The following is a 15,455-nucleotide window of genomic DNA, read 5'->3' as shown; positions in this document are numbered from 1 at the left end:
ATTGTTGTTCCAGATTGTAGAAAAAAACATTAAATTCGACTCAAAGACACCAAATATTACAAATTTGTATAACAGCAATAAAATACTTCACAAACAAACAAGAATCATCTCTGCTATGTATATTACCTTCTACACATAGAAGTACCACCTTTGTTTTTAATTAGGTAATAATTGAAAATAGATTTAATAAGGAAACAAAAATAGTTTGGTAATTAAATTGGAGGAAAATAATATGTTTTTCAAACCATGTGAACTTATACATAGAATAGAAAACCAATAGATACTAAATTTAAAAATTAATCTTTTTTTCCCCCATCTTGCAGTGTTCTCTTTAAATTAAGTCCAGCTCTTTATTTTGAAATACCCAAACCGGATGTACTTGAGAACCATTGGCTAATTCTCAGCACTGCACAGAAAAATGGCTATCTTTGCACTCGCTGAACTACCAGTCCGTTTTTTTTAATTAAAACGTCTTCATATTAGACCGGGTAACAAAGACAACCATGCGAGCGGAAGTGTGTGGGATAGAAGTAGAAGCGGACGTCCGTGCCAGGCCGTGAATGTCTCCGCGTGCGGCTAAATCAGATGGGGTCCGCTGTGAAATCGGCTAAAAAAGGCGGAAGACTGCGTATCAACAGACCGACCTGGTGATGCTACACCGCTAGCCAGCTACCCGTTTTCTCCAACATGCAGGTACACATGAGCCGAACGAGCGGGTGAAGCGGAGCGGGAGACTTCTAGCGGTGTTTGTACTCACTAAATGCCCGCTTCGACCCGGCCCCGTTTAAGCAGAACCGAGCTAGCTAACGCGGCAGCTAGCTAGCTAGCTAGGAAGATGCTGCCGTTCCTCATTGGTGTTTCCGAGACAACAAGCGGTCTGAGAGGCACGAGACGATGAGTCACTTTGACACGTTCGGGCTTTTTGTGGGTGTAAGGACATCAACAAAACGCCAAAAAAGGAAACACAGAGCTGTTAGCCTGTTGTGATGGATATAGCATCATCACAGCTGATGGAAACTAGTTATTTGGAGCATTTCCGTCTCCATTAATGCCTGGAGCCCCTCTTCTTTGAAGGGTGAACAGATGTTGGTTGAAGTTTTTAGTGGGGAAAAATATATATTTTTATAAATCAAGAGGGCTAACAGTGTCTGACAGGACTTCTCAGGATTCATAGACTAATTAATTTATTTTAAAATACAATATTTATTGTAATGTGTGTAGATTCTGATTTAGGTTAATTATATCAAATTAATTTAACTTGTTGCTAAAGATGTTTCACATTTCCCACCAATTCTATTTAAAATGGTTAAATATTTTGGAAAATCTCCAATTATTATTATTGTTTCAGTTTAGTGAAAATTAAACATTCCTGCAGAAAAATGATCAAGAAGTCTTCTTGTGGTAAAACACCACAACATTTAATTCAAAGTAATAGGTGTTCTAAATGTGACAAACCTTCAGAATAAAAGCATGCATTCTAGTCTATTGTTTATGTTTAACACCTGATTATCATTACGTTTCACAATTTCACTTTAAGTGGTTTTCTGAACATGTTTTTAATCGCGAGGTTTAAAGGTGTTTCACAGTAAATAAATAAAAACTTAAATTGAAATGTTGATGGAAAATTAGGTTAAAAAATATCAGGCAAAATATAATCTTTATAGAACAGACACATTTCATTTCTGCTTATTTTGGTATAAACAGAGTTTTTAAGAAAAAGGTGCTTTAAAGCGAGATATAAATATTTACTGTAATTTTGTTCTTAGGAATTGAGGACAACGGATGAAACGTTTTGACTGACGGCACCTTTATGGAACCGTGGCGGTACCGTTCGGATTAACTTCACAGCACTGCTAGTTCACCTAAACTCAGAATGTCGAGCAGGAGGAAGTCCACGACCCCCTGCATGGTTCCTCCTCGGGAAGCGATGGAATCGGACCTGGAGTCGGAGGACATCATGGATGAGTCGGATCCGGAGGGCAGAAACGGACTGGAGGCGTTTTCCTCCGAGGTTCCCGTTCTGATGGAGGACCAGGACGAGGACTTCAGACAGGACGTGGTGTCGGACCCCTATTTGGACTTGAACACGGCAGAAGGAGGCTACGAGTGCAAGTACTGTAGCTTCCAGACGTCAGAGCTGAACCAGTTCACCATGCATGTGGACGCCGAGCATCCCGACGTGGTCCTGAACACCTCGTATGTCTGCATGGAGTGTGACTACCACACCAAAAGGTACGCCGCTCACACGTCTCCCTCCATCAGAACTGAAACTCCACTTTATGTGGTGATTTCCTGTAGAACATCCTGGTTTGCACTAAAATTTAGTATTAAGATCCAAGTTTTTGTGTACATTTTTTTTGTTTTAGTTTTTGAAAATTAAAATTTTGCTGTTTATTATTGCTAACAAATCACATTTACCTTATATTTATGAAGCTATTTATTGAATTATACTCTGATTTGTGAAAACAGCAGGACATTTAGGATTGTTCTAATGGTTTCCTGCATTTATGTATGCTTTATAAAGGCTACATGCATCATGTTATTTATCATTTTTATTTTTCTGAAGTTATGACACCCTCCTGGCTCACAACGCCCGCTTCCACCCGGGTGAGGACAACTTCACACGGACCATGGTGAAGCGGAACAACGAGACCGTCTTCCAGCAGACGGTCAACGACCTCACCTTCGACGGGAGCTTCATCAAGGACGAGGAAGACGAGCAGGAGGACACGTCTCGCAAAGCCATCCCCCTCAGCAAGACCCCCATCATGAGGATCAGGAGCAGAGCGGAGCCCAAAAAGTTTGCCGCGACACAAAAGACGCCTTTAGGCGATGTCATTAAAGTAGAGAGCGACGATGAGGAGGACGGGGACAGAGAGCCGCCGGCGCTGTCTCCGGCGCCGATGAACCTCTCCGCGGCCGTCACGCCTCGCCTGGTTCCCGTCACCACGCCGTTGCAGCTGCAGGCCGTGCCGCAGAGCATCGTGGTCAACGCCCCCAACATGCTGCAGATCAAAGGCGGCTCCGGTGGGGGGGGCGCCGTGCTGCCACCGGAGACCTTGGCCCAGGTTCTGTCGGCCCTGCAGAACCAACACAACAGCTCGCAGACGCAGCTCCTGATCCCCATCAGCAGCATCCCCACCTACAACACGGCCATGGACAACAACGTTCTGCTGATCGGCGCCTACAACAGGTAACGCCGCCTGCTGCATCTCTGCGGCGCCGCTTCACCTGCTCCACTCGTCATCCACAAAGAATTCTCAAACATTCTTAATTAACACTCTGCTCTTCTCTACGGAGCCATTAAAAATATAAAATATATCTCCTTCCCATAGATTACCTTGTTCGCACAAAATAATATTCTGTTCCCACAAATTAATTAACTCGTGGGAACAAAGTAATTATTTACGTCATTCATAAACACGGATTGCTGCTTCGCCTACCAGACTTAGCTCCATAAACACTGATGTTAGTGATAGTTGGATTTACAGCAGAAACCGTCACATTTCTGTCTGTGTGTGCAAGCTCGGGCATCCTAAATCTTAGGATATTTTTCTTATATTCATCGAGACAATAATAAATTGACCATTCTTGTTTTTATTTTTCCTTTCTTGAATGAATGTGAGTCACAGAGACACGGAAGTTACAGCTGAAAGCAGCTTTTGCGGCCGGACGGAGAGCATGTCCGAGTTTATGAATGACTCGTGACGTGAAGAATTATTTCATTCGCACAAATTATTTATTTCTAGGGAACAAAATAGTATTTCTTGCAAACAAGATATGAATTTGTGGGAATGAGATAAATTTTATTTTTTGATGTCAGGACTCAGACTCAGTACTTCTCTTTACTTCACGTAGTGTTTGTTTCTGCACCATGTCTGTGGTTATTCTACCGCTTATTCGCGTTTAAATGTTCTTGTTGTCACGTATTCACATATTTTTTACGTTTTATTATTTCAGTCACGGTTTTCCTCCGGTTCATCACAAAAGCTCAGAAACTGAGAAACGTAGTGTTCTTCTCAAAGACCCAACCCCCTGAAAATTGTGTTTCATTTGTTTTTAACAAGTTCTTTTGGCATTTTTCTGATGATTTAATAAGAAAATAAGTATTTCTTTATTGGAATCAGGAGCACATGACAAAGGGCTCATTTGAGATGTAGAAAATATGCTGGGGGGGCCACAAGCTCCCTGTTCTGAGCTCCCGTTAACATGGAGGGGAAGGGGGGCGGGGTTGCTCCTCCCCAACGATCCTGCCGGCAACTAAGAGGCAAATTTCTAATGAACTACTGCTGCTCTGCAGTAACTACGTCTTAGAAATCGACAGGTTTTTGAATTTTGGCTAAAAACTGCGTAATCGCATTGGAAATAGATTTCAAATCTTTTGTGATCACAAACCTGATTTCACATTTAAAACCACGTGTATCAATGTGTGGGTCTGAAATTTTGTCGCAAAAGTCAACAAACACAAAGCCAGCTAAGGAACAGAAATGTCCGACATTTGTACATATATGCACATCCTTTAGCATCTTTTTCATTGACGTTTCCACCAAAATTAAAGTTTACGTGGCTAAAATCAAAGCCTCATAAACAGGATTTCCTCTCATTGACAAGATTTCTCTTTTTCTCAGCTTCCTGGCTCTAATTAATGTACTTTCAGCTTCAATTAAAAAAAAAAAACCTTAAAGTTTTATCAGTTAAAAGGAGCTTTAAGTTAACAGAAGTGGTTTGTTTTCCTCTCTGCAGGTTTCCGTATCCATCCGTCTCAGAGATCACAGGTCTGTCCTCCCAGACGAAGTTCAGCGAGGAGCAGATTAAAGTCTGGTTTTCAGCTCAGAGGCTGAAGCATGGAGTCAGCTGGACGCCCGAGGAGGTCAGCCGTGTGACCTCACCAACACTTCCTGTTCTGTTTTTCACTCGCTGCTCGGAAAAAAACCCAAACTGATCCCGCTGGGAGGAAGGAAGATAGTTTTTCATTCAACTCCACAAACAGCAGTGTTACATTAATGTCACATCCTGACATTTTACTACATTTAAAAAGAAAAAAATGGACATTCAAAGACACAAGTACATGTTCTGCACTGTATTAGTAAGTTATAAAGACATTTATCATTTGAAAGCGTCGGAGCAAAGGACAAAGTTTGTCTTAATTGTTGGACGAATGCGCCATCTTGTGATTGGGGCTGAATAAAGCGCAACCGGAGGACGGACGATGAAATTTAGTCTCAGAGGGACTCTGAGTTTAGGACAGACTGGAGGCTTTTATCATCAGTTCTGGTTTCTAGAATAAATGAGTTCTGTTGTTTCTCACTGCTACCAAACTGGCTGAAACAACAGAACTATCCATTGAAATGCTTTATTTATAAATATGCAACCGTTTTCAAATTATTATTCAAAAAGAAACGAGGAAATAAGCAGCTGTGAATCAGGGATTTGTTCATTTATATCATTTGGATATTTTCTAACGGGACTTTTTGATCTAATGTGAAAGTCTGTTCATTATGATTTAGTCCTTTTTGGCCAAAACTGACTAAATCAATGTATTTTTATGGGAGAGTTTCTGCAGAGCGGCAGGAGTTCATGAGAGATTCACCTTTGAGTTCCAGTTAGTGAAAGCTCTCTGTTTATTCGCTTAGAGCCCCTCAACCCCCCAGCCTTAACGGTGCAACAAGCAATATTGGAGCTCTATGATCTGTTTGTCCTTTAACAGAAAAACGCTTAAAGAACAGGCGTCAAAAACCCGATTTTCCTCGGAGTGGGTCTTTAACGCTGTCCTCTTTAGGAAGGTTTCCCCACTTTTGCTGTCTGCAGTGGGAAATTAATTCATCTACAGATAATTATGTCTGATTAAACGTCAGTTATTGCTGCTGCATTAAGACTTTCCATCAAATTTGCAGGTAGAAGAGGCGAGGAGGAAAAAGTTTAACGGAACGGTCCAGTCCGTCCCTCAGACCATCACCGTCATCCCGGCCAACATCGCCGCGGCCTCCAACGGCCTGCAGTCCATCTTCCAGACGTGTCAGATCGTGGGCCAGCCGGGCCTCGTCCTCACGCAGGTGGCTGGGAACAGCAGCGGCGTGCCCGTGGCGTCTCCGGTCACGCTAACCGTCGCAGGCGTGCCGGGAAAACAGCCAAAAGCCGCCGAGCCGTCGGCGTCCGAAGCCAGCACGGAGATGCTGGCCTCGCCGAACAGCGGCGCTCTCGGCGTAGATGCTTCAGGGTCGAAACCCAAGAAGTCCAAAGAGCAGCTGGCGGAGCTGAAGGCGAGCTACAGCCGGAGGCAGTTCGCCACGGAGGCGGAGATCTCCAGACTCATGCAAGTCACCAAATTATCTAAGCGAGCCATAAAGAAGTGGTTCAGTGACACGCGCTACAACCAGAGGAACTCCAAGGAGCACCACAGCCTGCTCCTGGGCGAGCCTTTGCCCGGCAGAGCCGGCGCGGGCCGGGGAGGGCGGGGCAGCAGCCATGGCGAGAACGTCGGCGGCGACCACACCGCCACCATCGTGATCGACTCGAGTGACGATGCCAGCGACGCCTCCCCAACGTCAAACAACGCCCAGGGCTCGTCCGGATCCACCAGCAGCCCGCGGGCCAAGTTCCGCAACGCCCTTCCAGACTTCACCCCGCAGAAGTTCAAGGAGAAAACTCCGGAGCAGCTGCTGGTTCTGGAGGCCAGCTTCCAGAGTTCAGACCGGCCTTCGGACGAGGAGCTGAGCCGTCTGCGCGCCGAGACGAAGCTGACGAGGCGGGAGGTGGACGCCTGGTTCACAGAGAGACGAAAGCTGCCTCTGCTGAGCGAGAAGCTCAGAGCGGGTCGCACGCCGCCGTCCTCCGCCCACGAGCAGCAGAGCGCTCCACCGCTCAGCAGGAAGGCCATCAAGAAGACGCCGGAACAGATCAACGTCCTGAAGAGGGCCTTCGTCCGCACACAGTGGCCGACGCCGGAGGAGTACGACAAGATGGCGGAGGAGAGCGGCCTGCCGCGGTCCTACATCGTCACGTGGTTCGGAGACGCGCGCTACGCCTGCAAAAACAACAACCTGAAGTGGTACTACCTCTACCAGAGCGGAAAGGTGCCCACCGCCGTTTTTACCTTCACTCTGTGTCACCTCCTGCATTTTCAATGCAAACGTGCTGCTTCCTTACAATGTCGCATCTCTTGAAGGTGGAAGAGGCGTTCAACGGCGGCACAAGAAGCCCCAAAAAGCCCCGGAAGCGGTTTCGCCTGGGGTCCAGGAGGTCGCGCCGGCCCTATGCTTGCAAACGCTCGCCACAGGGGGGCGCTGGCGTCATCAAGGTCTGTGTGGGACAATGCATGAAATCACAGAAAAGTGAGCTTTAATATTCATATGATGGTAGTGATATGGGTGTAATAATAAGTCCTTGACTACATTATTTTGAAAGACGGCAGAAGGTAATGGAATGGCATCCAGTAGGGGGGCAATTCTTTCTATTTACACATCAACACATTATTTTCTCCACTCCTGCAGGTCAAATCTGGTAAGGAGTTCCTGAAGGACTACTACCTCAAACACAGAGCTCTGAGCGAGAAGGACCTGGACGACCTGGTCACCAAGTCCAGCATGAGCTACGAGCAGGTGAGGGACTGGTTCTCCCAGACCGCCAGGAGGGTGGAGGCGGGCAAGGAGCCTTTCAGCAACGAGGAGGAGGAAGGCGAAGAGGAGGAGGAAGAGGAGACGCCAGCGGAGGCAGCGGGAAGCGAAGGGGAGATGGAGGTGAAGGAGCAAGGCGAGGAGGCAAAGGCCGACGGCTCGGTGAAGGGCGAGAGTGAGGACGGCTGTGAAATGGAGGAGGAGCACAAGCTGCCAGGAGGCGAAGGCGTCAGCCAATCCCAGCCGCCGGCAGAGGAGCAGACATGAGCGGGTATGTGAGCCACCTTCAGAAAAAAAACAACCGCTTCTGTGGCCGGAAGATGTTTATGGTTCCAACTTCTACCTAATGGAAAACTACAGTGGAGAGACTGTTTTCCTGTTTAGTTCTTTAGAGTTTAGTCGTCACTCACTCTTTACTTTGAAAATAAAGATTTTAAAATATAAAAGGTTAAAAAATAGCAATTCGTGAACAAATCTGGCACAAAAAAAGCAACTAGTCAAATGTTTTGTGTTTTATTTCCATCATTTCCAAAGCAGAAGGATTGAATATTTCCCCTTGAAATCCAAACTTTTATCCTGTAAAACACAGCAAAGGTTAGCTGCACGTTTATACCTTATGTTCCGAAAGTCAAACATTTTTGTTGAATAAAAGAATCATTGCGGTTATTACAGGTAGAAGTTTCCACATCATGTGGATGAGATCCTCGTCTACGCTGGAAAAGCAGTCGTCATGATGCGTCTATGTGCAGAAATAAAGCTACATGCTAGAAAAAGCTGCAGGGAAACCAACCACACTGCAGTTGTTGTTGGACTCTCTCCAGATGAGCAGGTTTCTCTCTGGTCTTTGATTCATTTCTGCTCTTCGGCTCTCTCTTTGATTGACAGCGAGGCGGTTATCCGACAGGAAGTTGAAGGTTTTGCTGCTGCACAAAGACAGAGCGGACTTTTCCTCATCGACTGAGGGGAACGTCTGCAGTTCCTCACTGGGTTATAGAGACATTTGATGTCCAACGAACATCATTTAAGAGTTTTTAACCTACACACATTAAAAAACAAATCAAAACAAAGTATTTCTCCCACCTTTTTTATGCCAGTTTATATATAGGTTCATGTTTTGAGCTTCCACTTTCTGGAAAATCTTTTTTTCTAATTCAAATGCTCCTCTATGGCAGTGTTTTTCAACCTTTTTTGAGCCACGGCACACTTTAACCTTGACAAAACACCCTGCGGCACACCAGCACCCAAAAACTAAAATAAAGTAGAAGCTCATAGTCTGTATTGATCTACAGTCCCACCACAATCTCACATGCATTTTTGTGATAATTGTGGGAGAAAAAGCTGAAAGTTGCAGCTGGTTTTTCTAAAAGATGTAATAAAAGTTAAGTTAGAAGATTTGAAAACTGTTTGTGTGTTCGTTGTGGTTTCAAGATGTTAAGAGGAGAGACTCATTGTGCGCTGAGACGCTGTCACTTTAACCCAATGCATCATGGGAGATGTAGTGATGGCAGACAGACTCTCGTCTCTGAGCTTCATTGATTTGTTCACTTGTTCCACGGTCTGACACCGGATTCTGTGGAAAGCTACACCGCTAAAGACGAGCTTTAGCTGGTATTTTCTACATATAATGATAATAATAATAATCACATGTAAATTTACAGTGAATGCAGCGTATTTCTAACAGTAGAGTCGGTCACCAAACATGCACATGCTTGATGTGTGACAATAAATCTACATTTCAAGTAAAACTCATGTTGCATCCAGATTGTTGAAGTCGAGGCTTTTCTTTGGCGTCTTTACTGGCTACTTTCTCCCCAAAGACGTTGGTTTTTTGATCATTTGTTAGCTGAAGGGGCTCTTCAGCGCTTGGATCCTCCGATTTAGGAAGGGGGGGCGGATGTTTTTAAGACACGTGACCGAGCAGAACAACTCGTGTCAAAAGTGAGGAATACGCTGGAAAGAATCCAGTCGTTTTCCAAAACAGAACTTTTACTGGCTTAGTTTTCGGTTATGAAGCGACCCACAGACCGGTACCGGTCAATCAAACCCCTTTAATAGAGCAGTTCAACGTATTCAAACTCTACTTCTGCCATCGGTGTTGGTCTTTCTGTTCTTCCATTTTCCCCCTCTTTTTTCCATCAAACAGGTCCGGATCTCCCTGACCTGCAGTGGAAACATGGAAGATGACGAACGCCAGCTTTCCTTCTCATCTCCTGAGTCCGGACCAGCAGACAGACGGCTGCAGGAAACTAGCGATGCTGAACAACGCGCTTGTGCCTTTTAGTAGAAACCGTGGTGCAGCTGTGGATGACGGGGGCGTCAGAGCGGAGGCGACACGGCAGAAGCTTCTCCATTCGGTTTGGCGGACGGACGGACGGACTGTAGGGACCAACCGCAGAACCAAACCAAATGTCACCTCTGTACAGATCAAATGCCTTTGTTTGGAAGAGAACGCTGGCCTTTTCTGTGCATTTTCATAGAAAAACCGCATGGAAAGGTGTTTTTGTAAACGCCAGGCCCCGCCTCCTTTCCTTTCCCCCAGAACCAGTCGGACATTTTTCCTAAAGGAATGTCCTCAAACCCAACTGTAAAACATGAAGTTGTGAATGAAAAGGTTTTCTGTGAATAGACACTTCAGATTAGTGCCATTCTTTTTTTAACTTTCTTTAAAAAAAAAAGAAAAAAATCTGCTAGAAAGAATTCTTCCTTCAGTCTCTGAACGTTCTGCTTCTCTTTCGTTTTCCCAAAGCTGGAATCTTTACGAACACATGACTTCTTCTTATCGTAACTGAATTCCCTTCAGTTAAGGGGTGACTCCATTTTACTGTTACTGTGGTATTAAGATTTCATTTTTCATGCAAACCTTTTGGGTCCGTTTCATTGCAGCGGCTTCAGTTCAGCAGAAAAACCGATTTGAGACCAGCAGAGCTTCAGAGATCAGACGGCTGACAAAGGGAAACCACCGAATAAAAGAGGTTCTGCCGTCGTGAAGCCATGAAAACCTGTAGTCAAAGTCAAGCCCTGAAGCAATTCAGAGGGTTTTAAAGCTCAACCAAAACTGTCTTTAAAAAAAAGACACTTTTTTCCTAAAGTATAAATAAGATACAGCTTCACATTTATTATCTGCTGACCTTCACAACGTCTACATTTTAGAATGTAGCTGCCGTTTTGGACCAGTTGGTCATTTCTAGAGATAAACGTCTAATCCAGCCGCCTCTTCAGTTCACATCATAAAACTCTGCTTATTTTCCAGAACCTTCAGCTAAATTTAAGTCGGTTTAACAAACAAACTTGCGTCGGTCCTCTTTTGGGTCAAAGTGGTTTCAAACCACAAGGATGCGGTCAAATCCATCACACGCCCTCAGGTCCAGAATCACCTTTCAGACGGTTCTGATGAAGCAAACGGGGAAATTCAGGGCAAACTTTTACTCAGCAGAAGCTCAGGAATTCCATATTCGATTAAAAAAACTGATCAAACAGATGCAAACAAAGAAAAAAAAAAAGCACTTAGCGGCTGAAATGATTCCATCAGCTGTACATGAACGCACACAAACTCTGCTTGTTGGTGTCCGGGACAAAGAAACGCCTGCTTCTACTTCAGGAACCTGCAACTTTACCTCAGTCAGTTAAGCTACAAACTCAAAAAGCTCAGATTTATTTTCTACAGAACTCAATACTGTACGCGCGGAGACAAGAATCCAGCAGGTTTTTACGTCGGATCTCAACACCAAAGTTGTGTTTCCTTCAGTACGGGTGAATTTGTGAACGGCGTCTTTGGGACGGGTTAGCTCAGAACTTTTTCATATGTGACGGAATCAAGAAGATGGAAATAAGCTTTTGGTTTTTCTCTGCTCTCCTGTGTTTCCAAACCCTGTTGGACTGTAAACATCTGCACACAACCATCAGCTGCAGCGTCAGCCGCTGACTTTGCTTTGTTTCAGCCACCAGCTCCTCCTCTCAGCTCCACACGTTGCCATTCTTTACGTTGCTTTAAAAGCCAACAGTTTCAGTAGGTAATTTATTTATTATACCTGGACTTTTATGTCAATCTGTTTTCTTTTTGTCTGCAAACAGAAAATAAAAAGTTTAAACTACAAGTTTGTTTGCTTCTGGTTTTTCATTCTTGGTACATTTTTAGGATGAATTCTATTCTAGGCTTTACATGAGCGTGACCTATGGAACAGATTACTAAAAGTAATCTAAGTAACAGAGTAATACATTCATTGTTCACTATAAAATAGTTATTCTTGGTTTAAAACCGAACCGCATGTTACGCCATCAAACGTTTACGTTAAAATTGTCAAACACGTATTTTACTACATTTAAAAATGGTTTATTGTTTGTATAGTGAGATATATTTACATTTTTATTATTGTTGTTTTTTTACTACACAAATGATAGATTGAGCCAAAACAAAACACTTTTGGGTTTCAGACAAACTTTTGCATCCCTACTATCATCCAAAGTTAGGCCATAAGATGCTGATTTACTTTCTGTAAAAAGAAACAAGATAAATCAGAATCAGTTTTGTGTTTTTCTTTTACTTAGGAGCTCATAATACTACTTTAGTAAAATACTTGGAATTCCTTTTTGATGAGTACAAATATTCCAAAGATGTGAAGCTTAATTAAAAGAGAGTTGAGGTAAACGAGCTGAATGTTTGTTTTTCTTTTGACAATAACAGAAAAGTCATGCAGACATTTTCTAATGTTTTTGAGGTAAAATGAAAAAATGTTCATTTAAAATTCTGCCTTTATTTTCTAAAATAGGAAATCAAACTAAATACTGATTTTTTTAATAACTGATTTTTTTTGTAGATTTTCAGGGAATTTCAGAATTTAATGGGATGACATATTTGAGAAAATAAAAATTATTATTATTTCATATATTTGTGGGGTAGAATCAGCCTCCTAAATGTAAACATATTTCATAGTCTCAACATATTTAGTCCCTATGATTTGCTTTATGGACATGTAAGTTTTATTCACGCATTTGCAGATGTTTAGCTCCCCTGCTCTGTTTCGGCCCGCCTGAATTATTCATGGTATTTAGTGTAATCATCAGTGCCACAGGAATCAGCAGCACCATAGAAACCAGTCCAACCAGTCCAGGAAACCTGCTGTTGTCCTCTTCATAAACAAGCCTTCTCTCCTCTGCCTCCAACAGACTCTGCTTCCCTTTTTTCTGCTTTGCTAATTCATCTTTGCTTGGGGGTTAGTTTGGGCACAGGGTGGCCAGAGGCATTTCTGGAAGCCATATTGGGGAGTTTTTGGCACGTCTGGTCAAACGAGGCGCCTGTCACACCAGGTGTTTGTGTTTTTCCTCCAGCAGGTGGCAGTGTGGACTCAAACATCCTCCCCTCTACTGTAAATCCTGTAAATCTGGCTGAGGTTAGATAACACACCATTTGCTCACTGATCAGGAATTATCCTGGAAGTTTGGAAGCTTTTTTTTTCTTTTAAATAAATAAATGGGACGGCCGTTGAAAGAGGGGAAACAGCTGATTCATGCTCCTCATCAAAACGTTGGGCACTGCTCCAGTCTGTGGCGTCAGGACTCCCCCCTGGATCACCAGGTACACGCCACAAACCGTCTGGCAGAGGCGGCACAAGCAGGCCTCCACCGTCAAAGCAGACAGTTTTTTTTAGGGATTTTAGGAGGAAAAGCTGACCAGAGGGGTAGTGACTGAAGAGTTAACACGTGCAGGATCCGCCTGAACCAGGCCTGGGACTTGCCCCCCCTCCCTTACTAATCACAGAAGGGGACAAAGGGGGGGAGGGCCGAAGAGGAGAAAATTGGTGTTGACGTGAGTGGCGAGACCAGCCGAACAGAGTCCGAGATCCCATTCACTACTGACCTACTTCCACAGGCACACATGGATCTGCAGAGCTGAACCTGAGCCTAACTCACCTCAAAGCACCCCCCCCCCCCCCTAAAGACCAGACTGTTGAAACAATCCGGTGTCACGCCTCTGCAGAAATATCACCCCTGTCTGCAGGAATTAACACAAACACATTCGGCATGCCGAGAATTATAAAAGTTATCACATTTTCTAAAAATGGCACCAAGAATCGGTCCTCATGTTTTATCAGGTTCTTGTGGATTTCTGTACAGAAAACTCAGATTTAGGGGGGGGGGGGGGGGGGGGGGGGCGGTCGGCCAAATCAATAAAAACACAAAAAATCTGCTTTTATTGACTTTGGCCACCAAATAAGACTGGGGGGGGGGGGGAACAACTAATTTATCTGTAGTAATGATTTATCAGTTTCTTCCTTTTAGCACATTTTTCTTAAAACTTCAGGAAAAGTGGCTTTCAAAGTTTGGACTCCGACATGGAAATTTGCACAAAACTAAAGTTATGAACAAAATCAGACGTGTTTCCAGCTGACATAGTAAGGTCACGTGCAGGTAGGATTCTTCTGCAGGGCTTTGGGGGAAACTTTACTTCCTTTTTTTATTTTTTAAGATTTTTTTAGGAGGCTCAGCCTTTTTACACGAAAAGGCATTTGTGCCACAATTAAGCAGAGGGTGTGTGAAAAGCAACGAGCAAATGAAAAATATTAGACATTTGAATTACAGAGAGGGAAGTTCTAGATATTTTAGTGAAAAAAATAACCTAAACTAAAGAAAAACTGCTGAACAGGAAAAGATTTAACCCCCCCCCCCCAAATGAGTGTGGAACTGTAGTAAAGAAGGATGCTTACTGAGGAGTTAACAGCCATGATTTAGCTTTAAAATGCAAAATTAAAACACATCACAGCTGTAAATCTGCAGAAAAGATTTTGGAGTTTACAAGATTTTTTAACTTACTGAAGTTTTAGAGCCTGTTCATAAAAAAGTGGCTGATATTGATTGATTTTTGAAGTGGGAAGCAGGGGTTCTGGGAACAAATATCAGCAAAACAAAAAACAAAAATCCTTACAAAAAAATCTCAAAAACTTCCTGAGCTCCTCTGGAACAAAGAAAGGTTTGCTTAAAAAAAAAAAAAGCAGCTTTTTAAAAATCCTCATTGGACAGTTTGAGAAAACGACCAAAACGACGTGATTCTACTTCAAACTGAGCAGTGACTCAAAAAGTTTGCAGTAAATCAGTTTAAAAAATTCATGCAACCATATTAAAAGTATGAATAGAATCTAGCCACAGGGGTTGCAAGCCAGTTGCTTCTGTGCCGGTCCCAAGCCCGGATAAATAGAGAGGGTTGCGTCAGGAAGGGCATCCGGCGTAAAAATTGCCAAAATAACCATGCGAATCATCCACAACACTTTTGACATACCGGATCGGTCGAGGCCCGGGTTAACAACGACCGCCACCGATGCTGTTAACCTACAGGGTGTCGGTGGAAATTTGACTACTGTTGGTCGAAGAAAGAGGGGAGGCAGAAGGGTCCGGGGCCAGAGAGAGAAGGGAAAAGGCAGGAACATAGGTTTGAGAATAGGGACTCTTAACGTTGGCACAATGACAGGGAAAGGCAGAGAGCTGGCAGACATGATGGAGAGAAGGAAGGTAGATGTACTGTGTGTGCAGGAGACAAGGTGGAAGGGCAGCAAGGCACGTAGTATTGGAGGAGGATACAAACTGTTCTATCATGGTGTTGATAGGAAGAGAAACGGGGTAGGAGTGATTCTGAAGGGGGAGTTTGTAAACAGTGTTCTAGAGGTGAAAAGAGTCTCAGACAGGATGATGAGCCTAAAGTTAGAAATTGAAGGGGTGATGGTGAATGTAGTCAGTGGGTATGCGCCACAGGTTGGCTGTGAGTTAGAAGTGAAGGAGAGATTCTGGAGTGAGTTGGATGAGGTCATAGAGAGTTTTCCCAGAGGAGAGAGAGTTGTTATTGGAGCAGACTTT

At 43.8% G+C, this 15,455-nt stretch overlaps 1 protein-coding gene across 1 annotated transcript; it reads left to right on the top strand.

The window, feature by feature from the left end:
- The first annotated feature begins 355 nt into the window (after nt 1-355).
- LOC101174681 (zinc fingers and homeoboxes protein 1) lies at nt 356-11,125 on the top strand. Its single transcript, XM_004073901.4, has 8 exons — nt 356-693; nt 1,767-2,232; nt 2,567-3,193; nt 4,744-4,870; nt 5,895-7,073; nt 7,166-7,297; nt 7,491-7,884; nt 9,757-11,125. Exons 2-7 carry the CDS (start codon nt 1,874-1,876, stop codon nt 7,878-7,880), a joined length of 2,814 nt encoding a protein of 937 aa, XP_004073949.1. The 5' UTR covers nt 356-693; nt 1,767-1,873; the 3' UTR covers nt 7,881-7,884; nt 9,757-11,125.
- The last annotated feature ends 4,330 nt before the right edge of the window (nt 11,126-15,455 follow it).

The sequence above is a fragment of the Oryzias latipes genome, chromosome 11 (assembly GCF_002234675.1).
Source record: "Oryzias latipes chromosome 11, ASM223467v1".
Taxonomy (NCBI): Eukaryota; Metazoa; Chordata; class Actinopteri; order Beloniformes; family Adrianichthyidae; genus Oryzias; species Oryzias latipes.
The sequence above is the reverse complement of the archived record's forward strand: the minus strand, read 5'-3'. Positions and strand labels throughout refer to the sequence as shown.

Coding starts and splice junctions, on each gene's coding strand:
- LOC101174681 (XM_004073901.4), top strand. CDS start 1,874: ATGTCGAGCAGGAGGAAGTCCACGACCCCCTGCATGGTTCCTCCTCGG. Junction 3,194..4,743: donor CTGATCGGCGCCTACAACAG/GTAACGCCGCCT, acceptor TCCTCTCTGCAG/GTTTCCGTATCCATCCGTCT. Junction 7,074..7,165: donor ACCTCTACCAGAGCGGAAAG/GTGCCCACCGCC, acceptor CATCTCTTGAAG/GTGGAAGAGGCGTTCAACGG.